At 46.9% G+C, this 22623-nt stretch overlaps 1 protein-coding gene across 2 annotated transcripts in view; it reads right to left on the bottom strand.

Annotated features, from left to right (window-relative positions):
* The window catches only part of NUDC (nuclear distribution C, dynein complex regulator), a 34998-nt gene extending 13546 nt beyond the window's left edge, over positions 1-21452 (bottom strand). The window contains exons 1-11 of one of the 2 annotated variants that reach the window (XR_003997284.1): positions 21285-21452; positions 17936-18013; positions 12643-12846; positions 11985-12071; positions 11464-11577; positions 10786-10980; positions 9661-9744; positions 8666-8784; positions 6660-7028; positions 5100-5106; positions 2279-2284 (exon numbers count right to left, since the gene is read on the bottom strand). Coding sequence is in view for 1 of the 2 variants with exons in the window: in XM_030538838.1 (XP_030394698.1) it covers positions 6977-7028; positions 8666-8784; positions 9661-9744; positions 10786-10980; positions 11464-11577; positions 11985-12071; positions 12643-12846; positions 17936-18013; positions 21285-21383 (1032 nt within the window). In the remaining variant the exon portion in view is untranslated. Of the gene's footprint in view, positions 1-2278; positions 2285-5099; positions 5107-5327; positions 7029-8665; positions 8785-9660; positions 9745-10785; positions 10981-11463; positions 11578-11984; positions 12072-12642; positions 12847-17935; positions 18014-21284 lie in introns of those variants that run through there. The other variant, XM_030538838.1, reaches the window with a different exon arrangement.
* Positions 21453-22623: the final 1171 nt, after the last annotated feature.

The raw sequence follows: 22623 nt of genomic DNA, 5'->3' as shown, positions 1-22623 counted from the left end.
TGTGCTCTGGCCACAGAATGTCGTCTTCGCTATCCCAGTCTGTTTCGAAGAGGGTCCGACAGCTTGCAGCCAGCTAATCACAGGGCAGCCCCCTCACAAAAAGCTGCTCTAGGATTAGCCATGTACTCCTCCTTTCCAGCTGCTTTATGGGACCCAAGTAGGTGTCCCTTCTGTGTTGCCAACTTCCTGACTGGGGTTAGCTTATTTTGAATGAGTGGTGGGAACGGCTGAGTGCCACAGAATTGCTGTTTGGTTTGTACTAGTGATCAGGCATATTTTTGACACACCAGGCCACCCGAAAAGCTGTGACTCAGGTTATTACTTCTTTATTCTGCAGCCGTGACTACAGGCCTCACCCACAAATGGGGGAGCCCATCAAGTTACCCACTGTGCACACACATGGTGAAACGTGTTCCTGCCCTAGAAAGCCATGTAATCATACCGAGCTCGCCCTTGGTTCCAAACCCTCATTAATTGCTGTTCTAAGAATATTTCTAGGGAGTAACTAGGATGTCTACTGCCACCTTAGCCTGTTAAAATAAAGATCTGACAATGCATCCATCTCACTTCTTGGTTCCTTGTAGAATAGCCATGAGTGTTTGAAATTCTCACTCCCAAGCCTGTGTCACTTTGTTTTTTGTTTGCTGTGTTCTCCCCATTCATGCCTAGGTGTTGAATGAATTTGCAACATTTTTTTGCTACCAGAAGAGTTGTCATGTTTGTCAGTCCAGCAATTTCTTAGCCTGTGTCTACACTACACATCTTTTAGTGACATGGCTGTGTCACTACAGCCCTGCTGCTAAAAGTCAGGCAGCGTAGCTGCTGTTTGTCGGCTCCCCTGCTGACAAACTTCCACCCCCAGCGAGCAGCGTTTGCATTGTCGGCAGGCGAACTCTCCTGCCAACACCACACTGTTCACACTGGTACTTGTCGCAGCAAAACTTTTGTCTTGCCCGGTTGTGTTTTTGGTTTTTTTAACACCTCTGAAAGACACAAGTTTTGTCATTCAATTGTCAGCCTTAGTTGCTGCATCTGGCTCCACTCTGAGTTTCAGTATTGAGCATGGTACTGAATGGGGCAAGTGATCTTTTGGGAAGCATATGGTGACTAGGGAGCTAGTACCATAATGCTACAAGAGGCCAAGAGCTGAGCCACACCAGAGGAAGGGGATTTTTAGGCAGACTGGTTGTAACATACATTTACCTCCAATGTCTAAATGAACACCCATGAGAGAGGATTTCCCTCTTCCCACCCCTCAGTTGAGAGCTCACAAACCCCTCAGCTTATGGGTGTTTCCTTAAAAGATAGTCTGATTCATGATGAATCGAAGTGTCCGTGCAATCCCATTGTCTCACACCTGTTAGTTACGTAAATATCTGTGCATTTAACAGGAACCGGTCTTCATGATGAACATGCATGCAGCTAAAATCAGGAGGAGTTAGGGTTGAGGTCATGTTGGAAAACCACCTGTGAATTTACTTCCTTTTGGGAGCTTGAGTCAGCATCTTTATTTCACCGTTGACATTTTGATTTTTTGGTTAAGTTTTCAATGAAATAAAAAGCAGGTCTCCACAGAGCATGTGTCTTAATCACCATTGGAAAACCAGCTAATGGTGCTCTTCAGAGATTTTATGATCTGTCCCATGACTATGTCCTTAGCACAAACCTAGTACCATGCAGGTCACTGATCCGAGCAACCATGGTAGCACCTTCAGCCTGGCTGTGTCCCTCTGCATACATATGAATCCAGAACATCCTTGTGAAAACAACTCCATATGCACAGACCCCTGCTTTCAAACCTCTTGACAGCAATTCAGTTTTATTTTGTTAAAGTTAGCAAAAAGAGACTGACCTTCCTGTGACTGAACAGACTCTGCTTAAGGCTGGCAGTTTTGACTGAATATATTCCTGGAGGTTTCATCACATGACATCTTTAATTAATCTTTAATTGCTGGAGACTCCAGGACAATCCTGGAGGGTTAGCAACCCTAACTCTGGTCTGTGTTTTTTAATTAATGGTTTGGCACATGCAAAGAAAAACAACAAAACACTGTGTTCCTCACCCACCCACCTCTTGAAAATGATTGAATAGTTTCTTTCCATGCAGTCAAAAAGTGATGCTGGAAAATGGACTGTTCTACCTTGATTCTTTCGCAGCCCAGTCTATACTAGCTTCCCCCCTTAAAGTGGGAGCTGCAGCCTCTGTTCAAGTTAATAAGCAGTGATTTTAAATGCCTTGTATTTGTTCTTCTGCGGGGCTTTGCTGTTTATAAGGTACCATTGCCTGGGCTGCTTCTCGGACCATTTAATGTGTAGCTTAAAAAGCTGAGCCAGGGGCTGGTGATAGAAAAAGGAAAGTGATAGGGGGAGCAAATTGTATTTCAGTCTGGAAACACCTCTACAAAGAGGCTTCAGGGCTTTGCCTAAATATGTGGGGAAGGACGAGCTGAGGCTGCCTGAGGATGGCAGCTGAGAGCGCGCCTCCCAGTCCAGGCAGCCAGACCTGAGCAGGGCCTGAGCTAGCGCAGTAAAGGTAGCATGGACATCGCAGCTTGGGCTGGAGCTTCAGAGTCAGAGCTGCAGTGGTTACCTGGCTATTGCTAGCACACTAGCTTGAGCCCTGCTAGGGAGTGTCTCTACCCTCGCTCCCAGCTGCAGGGTAGACCTAGCCGAAGAGTTGCAGGACCCCTCCAAAGGCATAGTCACTTGCTGACCTAAGGAACTATTGTTGAACCCTGAACCCAAAAGCTCGAGATCCTTCTTGGGTCTTGGGCTGCTTCTGTTGTTCCTGCTCTTATGTCACCTATGCACAGCTAGCTCCCCTGTCTGCTTTCTGTACAGTTCTATTGCTCAGAGGCAAACTTGTCTTAGGCAACTCCAGCGCCTGTCACAGGATGATTGATTGTGTTGTGCTTCCTGCGTGCAGTCTAAGCGGCCACAGCAGGGCAGAGAGCCTCAGGGACATTGCCCCTATCTTGAAAACCACCTTTCAAGTTAAACCTGCTTGAGAATGGTGACTAGTATTAACATACTTGTGCGCTGAATGCTCCTTTCTTTGCCAAGGGGTGGCAGCACAGACCCGGGTGATTGATGGCTTTTGTAGCATAGCAGTTAAAAGGCTAGGTGCCCCCCTCCAGATTCTTTCCCCCTGTACTGGTGGAGGTCTATACCAGGCACTGCTGACAGTTTAGCTCTGGAAATGTTTTTCCGCAGATGTAACAGGGCTTTTGGGAGCCTATCACTCGTAGTCATAGGAAGTGTCTATGACACATGTAACTAGACCACTTAGGGTCTGCAATTGTGGATCCACCTTCACAGCTGCTTGGAACCAGAAACCTCCTTTCTCTGCTTTGGTTTATTTCACTCCAGCATGACACACTCAGTGGGGGAAGGGATGTTGTTTTTATTGATCTTTCCCTGGTGGGAGTCATTGACAGCTCAGTGGTGGCACAGGACAAGGTCAGCAGGGAGAAACACCTTCCATTCCGCTGGCTGGAAGGGTTAAAGTCCAGGGGTTCAGGCCTAAAGCCAAGCTTTGATTCACAAACAACCTAGGAGGGTAGCCTCTGCTATTCCCATAACTGAAGCAGGTTCATTCTCATGGGGGAGTAAATCTCCCTGCACACATGAATAATAAAGCAGAACTATTCCCCGGAATCAACAGCACCCACCTCTAAGATGGCATCTGTTTCTGCCACTGTGGTCTTCAACTGTATTTGGTCTGCTGTGATAGGGTGGTGCTGTAGCTGGTTGGCACTTATAAAATGGGAATTCTAGAGCCAGACTGGACTAGAAAATTGAGGAATATCTTAAGAGTATGGTTAAGGTTCACCACCATCATGTGCTGTATAAGATGGGTTTTGTACCCCAACAGTCGTGAAGTAAACAAGAACAGTTGCTAAGTTCAGTATCAGGAATTGTCTCAATCAAAATAAGAGGCTCTGTGTTTAAAAAAAAATTAAGAGCAGGTGCCTGTCTAAAGGTTTCTCACTTCAGTTCTATAGACAATTACATCACAATGACTTTTGCTACCTTTGATCTACTTATTTTCACTGCTGGGTTAGCAATAAATATTCTTGTGCCTGCATATGGATGTTAGAGCCCTGCTTGCTGTGGACTGACTCCTGCTCTCATGTGGGGTTTGCACTATTGGAAGCAAGAGATGCCATTTGCTCATCCATCTTCCTCCTCCTCCCCCCGTGATCTGACCCTACTTCCCTCAACCAAACAGGGTGACAGAACTCGGATTTCTCCAGTGGGGGATGAAGTGGTGCTGGTGAACTGAGGACATGGTTCGAGGAGGGTGGTGCTACAGGCAGGTATGGCCTCCCATGTGCCTATACTTGGCTCATTGGGAGGGGCCGAAGGCTGGAAGCTAAGCCTGGTGCTAGCATGGAGGCTAGCTTTGTCTTTCTCATTGCTCCTGCTGTTCTCCCACCTCGAGGGACAGACAGAACCAGGCAGGCACCTGCCCTCAGTGACTCTCTCTCTCCTCTCTGCACTGCAGTTCAGTCAGGGTAGGCTCTCAACCCACATGCCTCAGAGCAGCCTGAAGAGCTGCAGATATACTGACCTGATTTTTTTGCCTGCTGTACTCCAGGAACAGAACTGGGCAGAACAGTTAGCATCTATAAGCCATACAATCCAGGAACTTAACATAGTTACTCAGTCTGCACAGGAGAGAGAAATAATGCTTATGTGTGTCATGGTAGTGGCTGGCCCAGTCAGTTTTATTAAAAGACCCTGAAATACTTTTTCCTGTATGTCTGCACACTTATCTTCCTGTCTGCCCTCACTGAAGTTAACTGGTTGTGAAGCTACAGCATAGCCTGGCCAGCAGGGTTTGAAGCTTAGGCAGAAAGTGTAAGGAAACACCCTTGCCCAATGAATATTGGAGAGCAGCAGCTGCCCAGCTCCACGTTCTCAGTTACAAGGCTGCTGCTGTAGGGGATTGTACAGGCAGCACTGACGTGTAGGGCCAAAATGTACAAAAGCTGAGATAGAACAGACTGGCCTTGGCTCAGCTGAGTGCAAATAAGCCACCGTGTCCCACTGCTTCAAACTGAAAACAAACAGCCCAGGCACGGGGCAGAGGGGACTTTACCCCTTTGCCCAACCTGCCTCTTCTGTCAGTTTGACTAGCCCCTCCAGTGATACCAAAAGGCAACTTTTCCACTCCATCTGATATAGGGGGAAAGTCACACAGGCAGCAGATGTGAGAAATAGACTTGCTCTCACTCCATAACCACACCAGGGCTCAGGCCTAGTTCCTGCACAGCAATGTGCATGGCAAAAAGAAACCTCCGTACCATATTATGCACCAAGCCTCTTTTTCACAGGCGCAGCACTGATCAGGCAGGGAGCTGCTACAGGCAGAGGGTAGGCCAAATAGGGCCTTTGGCCAGCCCGGGCTAAAGTGTACGAGCTGGAGCCAGGCTCAATCACACCCCAGCTGTGTGCTTCACTTAGTGACAAGTCAGAGGTGACTGCCCAGCCTCAGGCAAGCTGCTCCCCAATCAGCATATTGCCTTTATTTCACAAGTGCAGCTTTAACAATGATATGAACATGCAGAAAACAAGTTACTCGAGTCAGCAACATTCTGGAGAGAACGCAGGGGACACTTGCTGGCCAATCAACAGGTGGAAGAGAGGAGGCCTCTTGGAAAACACTAACTTGAAATAGGTGGAGAGATCAAACCTCCAGCAAGAGCTGTCACTGCCCAGAGGGCTCCGTCCTGCCTACCATCCACACCTCCCCAGACACCCAATAGATACCATCCACCCCTCCCTTTGCTGATCAGCCTCGGTGCTGCTCATTCAGCTGGCTAGCAGAATTTCCACACACCCCTCTGTCACTTTAGTGACCTCTCACCTGAAGTCCATAGCGATCCACTTGTCCCATTTTCACCAGGCCCAACAACAGACTGAGCCAATCCCACTCAGCGGCCAAATCAGCCACTGGCCCCTCCTTGCTCCCCAGGCACGATTAAGCTCTAGCACCTCCCCCGAGTTAGAAAGGCCGCAAAGCCCCTTCCCAACTAATCTGAGCAGCAGTGTGGTGACTAGTGGAGCAATGTCCTCTGATAACTGAAATGGATTTGTATCCGTGTGGACCAGGAGTAAAATCCTTCTCTGTTGTAGATAAAATGGAGTTTAATTGGCACATTAGCCTCTACTCCAAAGACCAAGGGTGAAGGCAGGTCTTATTGGGGCACCCTCCTCGACAAACAGATGAAGGCTAGGAAAGCGTTATAAAACAAGCCAACTGTTCCTACAGGAGAGCAGAGCAGTCACACAGAAAGAGTTAAGGGACTCACCCACTGTGAACAGCGCTGTATTACTGAAGGTAGGACCAATACCCCAAATGCCACAGCTGATCCACCCTCTGCGTCAATTTGCCTAATAAACATAGCAGGGAGGGTCCTAGCCAGGGTGCTATGTCCTATAAGAGTTTTACAGATGCAGCTTGCTTTGGAGCAGGTACATCAGGGAGAGAGGATCAGGGGGAGACAGAAGATGGAATTTTGCCCATAAAAGCTCCAACTGCTCAGTTTCAAAGCAGGAGTTGGGAGGACAGCTGCATCAGCTCCACTCCTGTCATAACTAGACTGGTTCTTAACCAAGAACTGGGGCTAAGGGGTCCTCAAGAGGCAAGTGACAGTCTTGCTTAGCCTGACTTGCTTTACCCCCTCCTCTCCACCAAGCAAGGTCCTTGCGGTCTATATAAATGGGAGCCAGCTGGCTACGTGTCTGACAGGCGCTGCTGCTGCAAACTGATACAAGGGCCTTGCATTGTGCTGGACTGACAACAGGGGATGCCAGTCATGAAGCTGCTTCCATGGCAAGTTCATTTGGGGATGACAGGTGTGTTTACTCGCCCAAGGTCAGGAGATGACCCTTCACTCCCTCCGACCCATGCACATCCTGTCCCATTCCATGGCCTGTCTGAAGGGAGTGGAGGGGGAACAAGAGGGGCTCAGTTGAATTTAGCCTTTGAAAAGTCCATTTCTGGATGCTGCTCCATGAACCTGCAAGAAAGAAAAGTGCACAAGTGAACGAGCTAAGCAGGCTGCATGCTACTCTGCAACATCACACACACACACCATTTCCTAGGCACTGTTCAGTCTATCCTCACAACAGCTCCTGTATAGTGGGAACGCATTAATCCCCTCTTCCACATAGGAGGACGACAGCAATACCCTCTCTGCTGTCACTTTCACTTGCTACCATGATGGCTGCTACCCTCCCCTTCCCCAGGCCTGCAGGTCTCACATTAGCCATGTTGATTTGCAGAGCTTTCCATGCAAGGAACTTTGGACACCACCTCATTCCTTCCTGCTCCTGTTAGTAATATCAGTAACATTACCCAGTCATCAAGGCCAACAGGTGTAAACGAGCAACGGTTATTAATGGGACACACCCTTGGGAACTATTACCTTTAGGCCAGACACGTAGCAGCTGCAATGTTGATAATGGGGGTGAGGGGATTCTGTTCTAAACTTAAGACATATTACTTAGTCATACATATTACTGGGGATGTCTCTGCTACTGTGATAGTGAAAACAGTAGCAAGAGAAGGATAGCACAGAAACCCAGCTCCAGTAAGCTGTATGTCAGCAGAGGGGACTTTGTTGGCAGAGAGCAGGAATCTAGCTGGACATTGACAAAGCCCACTATGGGCCAGACAGTCTAAACGTCATGCCCATTCTGCACCAGTCAAAGAACATTGGGAGTAAACTTATGGAGAACATTCAACAAGTGATCTTGTGTACAAGAGATCCTGTCTACACTGCTCAGCGAAGCAAGGGCAAGCCCAGATTCTTCCTGAGCAGTGAGGGGAGATAGTTTCAGTTTAGGGTCTGATGTACGTTTTGGAACGACAAGTCATCTCACTAGAAGCACACGGCACATAAACCTGAAGGACCTTTAGCCTGAACAAGCCCCTATGGTGCTGATCAAAAAACTATATCAGATAGTACTGCCAGTAAAGTCTGCATCTGTGCAGAAAAACCAAGCAAGGTGAGATGGTAGCAGGAGAAACTGTCCTGCTACACTAATCCTTTTTTCACCCCAAGGAAAAGAGGCAGTTTTGCACTTACAAGGGGAAGCTGCATGATCCACAGTTACCCTTCCTCTCATCCCCAGCAGATGTGGGCACTGACCCCACATGGCCTTGGCAGGAAAGTTACTCACAGGAACTCCAAGGTGCAGTTACGTGAAACAGGGCTATAAAGATATAAAGTGCTATTGGCTTGGAGACAGCTGTCTAATGTAGGATGTGTGGGGGAGGAAAGATTATCTGGGCTACTAGATTGAGGGAGATTAATGAGCTTTTACACGATCTCAGTGGCTCCATAGAGACAATACCTCCCAGCTCAGACACCACCTACTGTGTCTCACTCTCTGCACTTGAAGATAGCCCTACAGCAGGGCTGAACAACACAGCACAATTCAGTATGTTCCCATCCCAACACTGAGGGTCAATGTCAAAAACATTTCAACTGAATTCTGCAAGTGAATGCAGACAGGCTCCAATGCCAAACCCGTCTCACGCGCCATCAGTCATTCTCCCCGCTCCTATTACTCCATGACATATGGCTGTCACACACAATTGCTCAAGGGAGGTGGGGAAGGAAGTACCCATGGATGAATTCTCTCTACGCACTTTTTCAATATATCCTGCTTCTTCTGTTCATCAGATGTGGGGAGTCCCATGGATTTCTGACGTTGATCATACATCATTTTCTCCACCATGCTGCGAGTTTCACTGTCCAGGTCTGACAACTAAAACCCAAGGAGATTCTGTTATAGATGGAGGAACAAACCACAGGCCCCATGACCTGCATACAGAACCTCTGCTTATAGTGAACTAAGATAGTAAAGTTTCAGTGCACCACAGCATGCAAACTACAGACCTACTTATATAGAAACTGACCTGTAAATCCAACTGCACTCACTGCAGTAAGGTTTTGCTGGATCAGATTGCATGGTAGGGGAGCATTCAAGTAGCCAACACAATCTCATGCTTTTGAATTATTTAACATGCTAGATCACCTCTTTCTAGTTATGCCATCCATACCCCCAGTCAGGGAATACACTCACAAAGTCACTCACAAGTATTCAGTTACAGTCATACTCTGATCCAAAATACTGTTCATGAGGAGGCACCGTGTCTCCTCATGTTTCTTTTAACATGCTCCCTACACCTCTCCAGGTGAACACTCAATGGATTCTATAGGAGCAAACTTTTCTGGAGTAACATTGTACGCATGGTATATGAAGTCAGGGAAAGGGGTTTTCCTTACTCAGAGCAGAGATTTCTTCTCAGACTAATGCAACATTGTCACCATGGGCAGTGACAAATTTTTATACCTTGTTTTCCCTGGACACAAGAAATTCGACAGTCCCACTTCTAATTCAGCCCAAGTCTCTCATGAGGCAGCATGAAGAGTTGCCTGCCACGCTTCTCATAGTTTCACAGATCACTATTTCTCCCAAGTCTTCATCCCCTTTGGATTCTGTGTCCTTTGGCCCCATTTACGTTGCTTGCAGAGTGAATACATGGTAGAGGCCAGAAGGTTTAAGAATGCTGTAATCAACTTGTGATCAAGGTCTCAGCCCCTGTTCACTATGGCTCATGGGATGACAAACAGATATTACCTTGGAGTTCTCTGGGTTAATTTTCTTGGTGTTGATTTCTGGGTCCGTGGGGACTAGCTTGCTCCACCATTCCATCTTGTTGATCTAAAAAGGAGAGGCGGCGGTAAAGAACATTTCACAAACAGCAGGTTCTCTGGAAATGCTCATATGGGATATTTAGGGAGGTTACTTTTTTGTTACAAAGAAAGAGAGTTGCTGGAATCAAACCCAGCTCGTGTAGCCCTTAACTGACAATGCCCATCAGAAGATAAAGCCTGGATATAAGGCTGCTTTTTCCCATTCTCAACCACCTCAGTTTAATCCCAAATGGCAGGAATTACCACTGGTAGCAACAATCTGCAGGGAGACAGCATCCAGAATGGGCAAACCCATGTTCCTATTATTAAATCAACTACAACTGAAATGACATAAAATGAACAATGCCACACTGAGACCTGCCAGCACATGACACACCAACTGTGCCCAATGTTCACATACCACAGGTGAAAGACAGACCAGCACTTCACTCTGATAATGCACTCAACTTTAAAAGAAAAGCTGACTCCATTCTCAAAGAATGAGTGATCACTCCAGGAACATGGATCGATTAAAAGTTACAGCTGAAAATCTGGTCAGACTCCAGTCCTCAATACTCTGATATCCCTAAGTGGAGCAGTATATAGGCTCAAGCAATACTGTACCAAAGAACAGGAAGGGAAATACAATCTTAATTCTCAAGGTTCCTGGCGCTCTGGGGGATGTATAACAGACATGAGCCTGAATGCTATCACTATTTCACCCTGCTGTACCTTGTACAGGATGTGAGAGAGAGTTCCAGACCTGAACAGTTCTTTTTAGGTGACAAAACTGAGGCCTGGTCTACGCTAGGAAATTAGGTCAGTATAACTATGTCACAGTAAAAAAATCCACACCCCCTGAGCGATGCGATGAAATGAACCTAACCCCAGTGTGCAGACAGTGTTAGATCGATGGGAGAATTCTCCTGTTGACCTAGCTACCTCCTCTCGGGGAGGTGGAGTACCCACTGCTGCACCATTTTAAGTGTAGACAAGCCATGAAGAACGGTCTCAAAATACTGTGTAGATGGATCACTGGTCTGACCCAGTATGGCATTTATGCTCTTACCTTCTCCAGGTGCACGGTGACTATTTTACCATCCTCAATCAGCCAGGAGCTCTCCTCCACCTTCACTTCATTGTATAGGTCTCCTTCAATCACTGGGGGGTGACCCTTCAGCCCCACTTTCAGGTGCTGTCTTTGAATGTCCACCACCACATCCTTCCCCTTCAGTCGGAAGTTCACCTTGAATGGTATGGCGAGCTGAACAGGAGAGAGAGAGAGAAGGAGGGATCAGAGAGCTCTCTCACTTCCCCTTGTGTTACTGCTCCAAGACTCTCTATCTTGAGTTCATCTGAGCTACAAGGTATATGCCAGTGCAGGACATGCTCATTGTGCATTAAATATATGGATTCTGTGGGGGCTGAAGCAGAAATCTGGCAAGATGGTGCCTGACAGGTCTCAAGTGGGTCACACAGGATGAGAAAAATATGAGTGCTGTCTCACTTCAACAAGGTCAAGATTGAGGCAGGATGACAAAAGGGCCTCAAAGCATCTTATCTGCCAAGCTCTCTCCCTCCATGGGTGTGCTACAGCTGAACACTGTTACTGTTATCTTCTTGGATAACCACAATACAAAGCATATCATTGAACTAGCTGATCACTGCTATGAACTGTGGAGCTGTTGCCTGCCCTCAAGTTTCAAGGCTAAAATTCCTCACATCCCCAATCAAAGGCAGCACTTACATCCAGTTCAGAAAGGGTCTGTGTCCACCTATAGTTTGGAAGATCAGCCCCATTCCCAGAGTTTGGTTTAAGTTTTCCTTTATCCTTCTCATCTTCTTCCTCATCATCTGTCTCCTAAACAGACAATTTAAGCATCAGTAAAGAGGTTTTTAAGCCTACACATACATTTCACTAGTAAGAACGGCTCTTTAAATTCAGATGGGATTTTCCAGTTAATTATGTGTTTGATGGCCAAGACACTCCACGCAGATCCAGTCCAGAATTAGAAGGCAAAGATTTCCTTTTAAAGCATCAGATTTTTTAAAAATTAGGGAATGTCTTTGAGAATCTGTTGCACTCTCCAAATGGACAAGGAGTAAAGCTGGCAGAAGCACTGAAGACCTCCAGTGCATGCTCTCCCAGAGGACACTCCACACCATTGAGGTGGCACACTCCCCCACATAATGAGAGGCCCCTTCAACGTTGTTCAGATGCACACTTCCCCCTCCTCAGAACTGACAAAGTCTCTGGGAACACATTACCTGTTTGCTGGGCTCTGGAGAGTCCGTTTGGTTCTCACAGGATTTCACTGAGACATCTTTGGGCTCATCTTGTTTTTGCTCTTTTTTCTGTTAAAAACCCAAACATCCCAGACTGATTATCTGATGTCTGTGAAACTCTGACAAACGAAATGTACTAATACAGCACTAGGTGGCCCCATTTCCTTCTTCACATAAAGCTGCAGGCCTATTCATGACTCAGAACTACAGGAAAGGTGGCGGGGGGAGAATTTCCAGCTCTCCTGCACCATGTAACAGGAAAGCCCCACTGTGCAAGAGACAGACTGGCATGGCATCAGCCCTCCTCTGCTCCTTTCCCCAGTGTAACTGCAGAGAGAGTTACTCAGAGACCGTGCCAGAATACTCTGTTGCAATAAGAGCACTTGCTTGAGGGCACTGGGGCAAAGTAACTTGTAAGAGGACCAAGAAAGCATGGGCAGGCTTAGATTAACTTGGAAATACAACAGCTGCTCCAGTCTGGTATTCTGGATATTTGTACAAGCACAAAGCTTCTAACTGAATTATACCAGTCACTACTGATTGAGTTGCACACAAGCCAACAAAGAAGGCTGGATCTAGCCCCAGTCTCCCTTTAAAAGGCAGATAGCTCAGTATGCTGAGCATGTGTGTGCACTCTCACCTGGTCAATTTCCTGTTGCAACCTTTCCGCCTCTTCCTCTGTAAGCTCCTTGATCCTTGGCTCATTATCTTCCTGCTTCTTTTCTTTAGCAAGTTTGGCAGCTCGCTCTGCCTTTTCACGCCGTTCTGCCTCTTGCCGGGCCTTTTTCTCCTTCTGCTCTTTCTGAGCCAGCTTGTTGTGGTGGCTGAATGTCTCTGTGATTAACTGAAAGAAAGGAGCCCAATGATGGATAAGTATCAAGAATTCACCATGAACCTGGGTGGCAGCAGCTGAAGGGAGATTCAACCTCCTTTGTAAGTCTACTACAGAGCGGACACATTCCTCAAAAGCATTGACCTAGGGATATTTCCCTCTTTTCATCCCATGATTGAGGTGGGGTCTGACAGGATATCTGGGAAAGTTCAGAATACTTTCCAAGTCCCTGCCTATAGAAGAAAAGTACTCCCTGAGCCGGATTCTCCATTGCCCTGTACCTTGTGCAGTGTAAAATCCTACCAATTGATTTGGCAGTATTTAACAGCTACTTTGCAGAGGTGAAAATGCAATGGAGATTCAGGACCCTACTTTGTATACCCAGCTCTGTGCCAAGGATTTGTAGTCTCACCTTAAACTATTCACGTAGTCTCTGTGCCTTACTCATCTGTAAAGTGAGACGAATACCAACCAGGAGGCTCTGATAACTAGTGTTTGTCAATGCTTTGAGATCCCCTCCGTGGAAGAAGTTCTAGGAGTATAATGGGTTATAACTGGATCCGGATGCTTTCCAGGTGGAGTACACAGAAGGCCTTTTCCATCTGAAGCGTCCCCATATACTTATATTATCCGATTTAATATTTAGATAGTAAGCTATTTAGGGTGGAGACCTTGCATTCATACTATTTTTTGTAAACACCTTGCATTGTTGGCAGAATAGGGGGGAAAAAATGAAACAACAATGAATACTTAAAAACCTAGAAGCATCAATTTTTACCTGAAAGCTATAGCTTATAGGAGAGAGATTTGAAAAAATTGAAAACCAAATTATATAGCATGGGAACAAGTTACCATATAACCCTGCCCCAAGAGCACTGAAGAAAGGCAGAACATCAAGGTCTGTGATGTAAATGGCTGCACTGCTTGGCGGGAGAGTTGAGTAAACAGGCAGGAAGCCAGAGCAATAACCCAGCTGTTGATAATGCCAGGGGTACTGTGTTAGGCAGCACGTAGTGAAAACAGTTCTGCTGTAGAAGACACATTAGCTCTTCAGACAGGAAAGAGAACATCTGGGAAGAATGTGATGCAAGGCAGGTGGGAGCAATGTTGGGTACCCCTGGCAACCGTCACAGATAGGAATCAAAGGGAGGAAGAGATTCCTTATATCAAAGGGTACGAATTTAAAAAGAGGAAGTTCCAAGGATGGACCTCAGCTAATTATACAACTGACTGAAAACCAGTACAGGGGGAGAAGGATACAATTATTATTAAATCTTAATGTACACAGCAGGAGTGCAGTACTCCGTTCCCTCTAAGCTTCATGGCCACCCCGGAGTGAATCACGCACTTTATTAGCAGAGACATAGCAGCATGTGCTCAGGTGCCCCTCCCCACACTGTTCTGCAGCCACATTGCTCTTGCCCTCTACCTTGGAGCCCCTGGCCAGCTGCTCCTGGTACCCTCCTGTTTGTTGTGGGGGGCAGACAGGTGCTGATATCAGGGTGTCCTCTTTCCCCTGCCTCCCCCTGCCCATGTACCCCATCTCCACAGGGAGGGGGGGTGGCATGGAGCTCAGGAGCAGGACAGCGCTGTGGTCTGAACGAGCCTTCTGGCAAGTGAGTGCCTTGAAGAGACAATGCACAGTCTCTGACTACACACAGTCTCTGTGTCTCACCCACACTGTTTCTGACACATTCATCTCCCAACACATACTTGTGTTGTTGTTGGTACTTCCTGCATTGCACATATATTCTCTGTAATTTTATTCTTTCAAAGTGCTGTTATTTTCATTTCTGGACTGGTCTATGCATTTCATAATTTTATTTCTCTTATGCTTAAAATTTAATTTTTTGAGTAGTGAGCTCTAAAATGTCTAACCTGTCCTGGCTGGAGTAATTATCCCTATGGTAATTTTAAAAAAAATGTATATCTAGGTTTTTTGTTTCTACTGGTGATGCAGATCTGCACATTACCTCCATATTGGTGCACATAACAAAATTCATTCCGCACACGGATGGAAAAAATTAGAGGGAACACTGGCTTGCAGTACCTTCTTTGATATGATATTCAAAACACACTGTGTTGCATACACAGAAGTGGAATTGAGTCTCCAAAAAGCCAAAAAGGATGGTACTACTAAAATACCTTCTAATTCATTTGGAGGAATGGAAGTGAAAAGGAGGCAGGTGTGTCACAGGGTAACACTGGCCCTTTAACAGGGAAGAGACCAGTTCATCTGCAACTGGTCAGCTGACCCCAAATTAAGCTCAAGAGAGGGCATCTGGGCACTCGAGGACAGGAGAGTCAGAACAGATGAATGGTGCCTGAACCTGAGAGAGAAAGCAGCAGCAAGGAAGAGGTGACAGGATTTGCTTGGAAGAGAGCTGAATTCAGATAAGAGCTGGAACAGAACTGCTGGTGAGAACTGACTGAAGCGGGGGATCCTAAATGAGTGGGAGGCTTGGGCAGTGGCTCCTAGGAAAAAAGGGATGATACTGCTTGGTCAGGGGAAGCCAAGCCTGGAAGAAAGAGGGTTGATGCAGGAAGTGGAGCCCCTGCTAAGGGGCAGGACTTGGAGGCAGGGAGGCCTGGAGGAGTGGAACACTGCAGGAGGGGGAGCTTTTGGGACACAGACTTGTGTGAAAGGCTGCAGAAAGACTGGTCACCCTCAGGCAGGAAGGCCTGGAGAGAGGGACTCTAGACTGGTGTAAAAAGAACTTGGAACAGAGTGCTGCTATTGACTTGGGTGGGTGATGTGGCAGACCTAAACCTGAAGAAGGGAATGGGGAAAAAAAGCCACTGTATCTTCATACATTTACTGTGGAAACTGCAGAATGGTTTTATTACAAGGTTTTTGGGGAATTACTGCACTGGTGTATAACAATTATGCCTAGGAGCAGGCTTTGTATCAGAGACAGACTATGTTCCCTTCATGTGTGGCTAAAAAGGGGAAACTGAGGCTGGGAGAGCCTGACAGGCCACAGCCTGTTGTGGTGCCGCTCGAGGTGAAGCTGTCTTAGGAAAAGGTTTTCTCCGGAATCTTTCTCCATCCACAAAAGAGGATTCAACATTATGGCTTCCCTGCCTCTATAGCTAGTCAGATTCCAAGCTATGATCTCAAAGAGCTGTGTGAAACAGGCTCCGTGTTCTTTCCCAAACGGAGGTGGGAGAAGCATGCTATTCCTGTCCACCATATGCCTAACCCACATCTCAGGAGAGCCAGAGACTGAGACCAGGGCACTGACGCATAGCCAGCAGCAAGTGGCAGGGTGTTCTGTAGCCATTTGACTGTGAAATTGGCTCTGTTTCAAGTGGCTTTGCTGTTGGAAGACTCTAAAGTTGCTTCAGCATTTGAATAGCTAATCTGTATTTGTGTGTCATATAGTTTGTCTGTATAGTGATTTCTTAAAGACTTGCCTTTACTGAGGAATGAATCCATAGTGAGGAGGATGATTTTAAACATAAACCCTCAGTCAAGCACAAGAAAGTTCTTTTTAAAAAAAAAAAAAGGGGGGGGGAGCATATATTCTCACCTCCCATGTCAGCATAATTCCCCTTTACCCCCCCACCACAAAAGCTTCACCTTGGTGCTGAGACCACACACACAAGACACTTCAGTCCCAAAGGAAACTTTAGCATAAGGATGGGTAGCACGAGAATGATATAGAGCAGTCTGGCTTCTTCAAACCTTTGTCGGGGGTGGGGTACTATGTCGTGAAAGGCAGAGGAAGTCACGTTTTGTATGCAATGTCTTCAGAGGATCACAAAGCACTCTACAAGAGAAGTAAATCTTATCTTTCTCTTACAGGTGAGGAAACTAATGTATGGCTGCTAAGTGACTTGATTTACTATGTAACTTTCGACAGTACAGCATAGAAGCCAGGAGTTCCAACTTTTAGTTCCCAACTCTAGCCACTACAGGTATCAGTCATCTGAAATTCTATTCAGAGTGCTAATCACATTTTCTTTCTGTAACTATATGCCCATTCCTTTGGGATCTTGAAGATTTCTAGCCCTCTCCCCCCGTACTGAGGGGGGAAGAGGAGTTAATCTTCTGCATCATTTTCATCCTAAAGCTTCTTTCTTCCATTTCACAGATTAAGCAGCATGTGTACATTATGCAGCATTGACAAAGCCATATGGCAGTGGTTCCCAAACTCTGGCCTGCAGATCAGCAGTGGTTGGCAGAGCACTTAATGGTGGCACACAGAGAATTTGTTCCTCACCTCCACCTGCTAAACTGCATTAAAGCACCTACAAATATATTTAATTTCTCAATAGTGATTTTTTTTTCCCATGCAAGAATTGCTGTAGTTGCCTGCCACAGATGTTATCCAATAGCCAGTAGGAGGGGATGTGGTCTGTATGGAAATCAGTGTTTCCATGGGAGGCTACTAAGACATACTGTGAAGAAGTTTAGAACTCCTGCTATGTCGTTAACTACAGAAGCCATTCAGAAAGTTTGGGTACTTCATATTTGAGCACTTAGGTCTATTATGAGATTAAATATGAAATGTAGTACTCTGCAGAAGGGTCAGGCATGCCAGCCTGCTGGAATCTGAAGGGTCCAATTCTCCCACACCCACACAGTGACCACCGGCCTCACACCAACACTGTCATATCCTGCAGCTTAGAGACAAAGTGGCAATCGCATATGCTGTGAGACGGACTTTGTGCTTTTTCTGAAATGAACAAACAAGGTAACCTGGGGTTATCAATCCTGTGGTGTCTGTCACAGTTAAGTCCGTAAGTCTGGCAGGCTTGCTTTCCAAACAAGCCTTTGGCCAGAGCATAGGCAAAAAAACCAATAACCTTTCACCACTGATGCCACTCACCCAAGCAAACATGCTCAGCTGTGGATGGGGCAGTTTATTATTACCTTGTTTCCTTAGTATGTTTCAGCAGTTTCACAGAAAGTCAGGCCCACAGAGCCAGAGCCAGAGTAAAAAAGAATCAGATGGCAATAGGAGTGCACGCTGAAGCAGAGCAGTAACTGGAGAATATGGAGAACTCAGTCTCCACAGAAATGAGTTTTTCCAGATAGAGCATAGCTTGCTCTAGGTATATCAGAAATCAATCATGAAGACCTGAGGTGAGTTACCTTCTCTGCTACTCCCTCTTCTCCTCCTATGAAGAAATCAGTTTTACGTCTGAGGAAACTGAAGAATGTGTTCACAAGCTGAAAGACAAGACACAGACAGTTTCAGGAGACTTAAAATAAAGATTTCAACCTACCCAAGCAAAAACAAAGTAACATTGCTCTTGGCCTGCCAGGACATCAAACTGCCACCAGATCAACAGGAGACACTAGTTCCCATTGGTACTTCTTGCTTCAGTAAGGAGAGATTTTTGATGTTCTGTACTGTAATCCCCAGCCAAGTCTACCTGAAGATCTGTTGAAAGCTTGACATCAAACTCCTGTATCTATTTCTCAGATAAACAACAACTAGCATATTCTGCAAAGATCTGCCTTCTGGGTTCTCTACCTTGAAGAGATCTTCATGAGATTATACAATGGGCAAGGACTGAAAAATTCCTTTTGAAGTCACCTTCCCTCAGAACCACCATGACTACTAGAGTTACAGTGGGGGCTTCTAGAATTATAACCTTAAAACTCTCTGGTGTAAGGATTGGGTTGTTTTTTTTTTTTTTTTTTTTAATTCTCATAAGCTTAGGTCTCTTTGCTCATGTAAAAACCCAATAATTTTTTTTCACACACACACCAAATCATTCCTCAGCTCTGAGCAATGCTGTAGTAGCCATCGGAGACCTTATGTGATCAAGTCTTATTTGTTTTTACAAGGGAGACTACAGCACACTTACTTAAATATGAAAAATTATAAACTGCAGCTACACTTGTAAGAGGTAAGGCATACATGATTCAGTACTCTGGACTTCACTAAATAAATGAAGAAAATTAATCTATAAAATTCTGTAATTCACAATGGCCACCAATGCAAACTCGGGATTTAACATCTACCATACTGGTTTAATAAAGCTAGGCGGTTGCACAGCTGCAAGAAAAGTCTGTAGGTCTTGACATACCATTGGTACAATCCCTTATCACTTTTTCCTAATCTTAGCAGTATCGCACTGAACAAATTTTTTTTTTTAAATCAACAGTCTGCTGAATGAGAGAACTATTTGAGCAAGGATCCTCATTTCCAGGCCATACACCAAGCAAAGTCCTCCCTGTCCAAGGAAAAGATAAGTGGACTCAGTAGAAGCAGAGACAAATAGCTGCTCTAATATGGCACAGCTGAAGGATAGCATTGTATAATGGTCCAGATGCATGGGATGCAAAAGAGAAGGAATTGCTTCTGTATGGCCCTTAAATTGATGGCCATGAAAAATGCATCATAGACTGTGAAATCTAGCCTCCCTCGTGAAATTTGGTCCGTTGTATGCTTTTACCCTATACTATACAGATTTCACAGGGGAAATTAGCGTTTCTCACATGGGGGGGTCCTGATCCAAAAGGGAATTGCAAGGGGGGGTAGCAAGGTTATGGGGGGTGGTGGTGTCACAGTATTGCCACCCTTACTTCCGCGTTGCCTTCAGATCTGGGTGGATGGAGAGAGGTGGCTGTTAACCAGGCACGCAGCTCTGAAGGATGCACGCTCCCAGCAGCAGTGCAGAAGGGTGGCAATACCATGCCATCCACCTTTACTTCTGTGCTGCTGCCTTCAAAGCTGGGCAGCTGGAGAGTGCCGGCAGCTGACTGAGGGCCCTATTCTGCAGACAGCAGCATAGAAGTAAGGGTGACTATGCCATATTGTGCCATCCTTACTTCTGCATTGCTGCTGGCGGTAGCTCTGCCTTCAAAGCTAGGCTCCCAGCCAGCAGCCACCATGCTCCAGCTGCCCAGAAGGGTAGCAGTACCCTCCCGACTACAATAACCTTGCAACCCCCCAACTCTTTTATGGGCAAGGACCCCTAAAATAACACCACTGGGGTTTAAATAGCTGAAATCATGAAATTTACTATTTTAAAAATCCTATGAATGTGAAATTGACCAAAATGGACTGTGAATTTGGTAGGGCCATAGACCTCTCACACATGAGAAGACTGGACTATATAGGTATGTTTCAGTATGGCAATTTCTACAAGAAATTTAAAATTTCTGTGAGATGGAAGAGGAAACAAAAATTGTGCTCACTGAGACTAAATCCCTTGCCACACTTTAGGTGAAAGCTATGCTATGTCAGTAGGAAGTGCTGTTGCTACTATGGTTTCCATGATTGATGTGGGCCTGAAAGCCATGGTAAACTAACCATCCTATTTATCTTCCTAGGTCATTTGAAATACCATGCAACAGTCATCACAATATTTTGGGATGACTGTCAGTAAAGAAATCTCTGTCTACAGTGGCCAAACTGCTCATGCTTAAGCAATTTTGCTTGCAGCAGGGTTGGAAGGTGGGACTGGATGTCAGAGGATAAATCACTTGATAAATTGCCTTGTTTTATTTACTCTATCTGAAGTATCTGGCACCAGTCAGTTGGAAAATAGGATACTGGGCTAGACGAACCATAGGTTTGACTCAATATGGTTGTTCTTAGGGTCACAGCTCACCAGGGATAGGGTTCAATGACATGAGTGACAAACAAGGAACCTGCCATATAGCTACTAATACATGGAATGTAGGTGTGTTGGTCCCAGGATATTAGAGACACAAAGTGGGAGAGCTAATATCTTTCACTGAACTTGGAGAATCATTTCCAGACCTGAAGCAGCCATCTGTGTGGCTCCAGAGCTTGTTTTTCTCACTAACAGAAGCTGGTCCAATGAGAGAGATTACCTCACCTATCCTGTCTCTCTAATAGAGCTACTCAGTCAACATCCCCTTGCTTGTATTTTGTCTATTGAAATGGTAACATGGGTGTGGATTTTGTCTTCTTGGCTGTCTATGAAAGCCATGCATGTCAATAGCACCATATTAATAATAATACAAGAGAAATACATTCAAGTCAATGTCTCCAAGCCATTACCACAGGCACCCTGGGGCCCAACAGAGGACTCTAGTGGAAGCAATACCAACGTGGGTGGAGGCTGCTGGCACACATCAACATGGCAATCGCTGGGTCACCAACAGGAGCATTCAGTGCTTCTGAAACGGACAGGGCACAAGCACCCCACCGACCCCGGCCTCTTGATTAAGAATCGCCGTTTCCCTGCCGAAGTGGCCAAGCCCGTGGGCTGGAGGGGAAATCCCGGGCACAGCAGAGGCCGGGGGGGGGGGGGGGAGGAGAGACCACGTGGCTACATGCAGCCCCCAGAGCACGTGCGCAGGAGCTGGGGGGGGGTGTCACGGCTTTATTCCAGCGTCAGCTCCAGGGGGCGCCCAACCAGGGTGGGGTGAGCCCCGCAGCCCCGCCCCCGTTCCCATTTCACGCGGGCCCGGGACAGGGGGAAGGGCGGCCTGACGCGCGCGGCCATGCGGGCGTTACCTCGCGCACGCCGCCCTGGTGCTGCTGGGCCATGGCCAAGAGCATCCCGTCGAAGCGCTCCTCCTGCTCGGCCGCCTCCGCCGCGCTCGGCCCCATCATTCTCCTGCCCGCCGCCGCTCCCGCTCCCGCTGCTGCCTCGGCCCCTCACACCGGAACCGGAACCCCCACCCCACTCTTCGCTGAGCCCGCCAGCCAATCCTCGCGCCCAGTTCCCCCCAGTCCGCTAGTTGATTGGCTGCCGCGGCGGCCAATCACCGGAGAAGAGGCGGGAGCCCCGGCACGGGTTCGGCGCTTGGCGTTCGTTTCTATGGTTACTGACAACGTCCGGGGCCTTCCAGAAAAATCTGCGCAAGGGCCGCGCGGTAGAAGGAAGGGAGGGGTCAAAGGTCACGGGCTGTTTGGGCGTGAGGGGAGTAAAGGGGCCTAGTTCTGGGGTGGGAGCCCTAGGGGGCTGGGGAGCGGGGGCGGCCCCTGTATTAGGGTCAAAGGGAGAGTCCTGGTGATGGGGACAAAGGGGAGGAGTCACGTGCCCTGTGAGCAAAAGGGAGCGGTGATGGGAATGTGTGTTCCTGGGGCGAGTCGCGGGGGTTCCTATCTACCCCAGGAGGGCTATGGGGGGAGGGGCACCACGCTTTGTGCTCATTCCATTTGGGTGGTGACTGGAGGAGCCCGTTTCCTTTTCCTCGCCTCGCGCGCCAGGCCGGGCGGCCTTGATGTCTGGGTTGCAAACGCTGTGAGGGAATGTTTAAACCAGGGCTTCTCAGACTCCTTCGGCGGGTTGGTCAGCCTCGGGTGTGGAACCAAGGGCATCCAAACAAAACCAGATTGCTGATGACAAGCTTGCGCGCAGATGGAAGGAGGTAACATGTTCCCATCTCTAATCACAATGAAAAACACCAGGAGCAGCAAACACAGGTCCCAGCTGATGCATCCACTTCAATGGTCAAAGAGGCTGCTCTAGGGAAATGAAGATATCGCTATAGTCACAAGAGGATATGGCTCCTAACCCTTGCCATGCTGCAATGAGTAACCCTGACCAATTTCATGACTGAGGCTGGAATGATGGATCATTCTCTTAAGCAGCAGCCAGTGTGTCACACTTTATATGGACCAGTTTCTCTCTGTTTTCACCCTTTCTGGGCTACTCTGCTTGTTCCTGAGGAGCCAACACAATTTTGTGGTTAAACAGCTTGCGTCTTTTTGACCACAGTGTGAATTTATCAGTGTTTCCTTTTTTTCTGTGCTGGAATGGGAAGGCAAAATATGGGCTCCTTTTAGACCTGTGCAAAATAGTGGGGTGGAACAAGAGATAAATACCAGGTCAGTTTGTTCTGAGTGC

This window comes from Gopherus evgoodei, chromosome 20 (genome assembly GCF_007399415.2).
Source record: "Gopherus evgoodei ecotype Sinaloan lineage chromosome 20, rGopEvg1_v1.p, whole genome shotgun sequence".
Lineage (NCBI taxonomy): Eukaryota > Metazoa > Chordata > Testudines > Testudinidae > Gopherus > Gopherus evgoodei.
The sequence above is the reverse complement of the archived record's forward strand: the minus strand, read 5'-3'. Positions and strand labels throughout refer to the sequence as shown.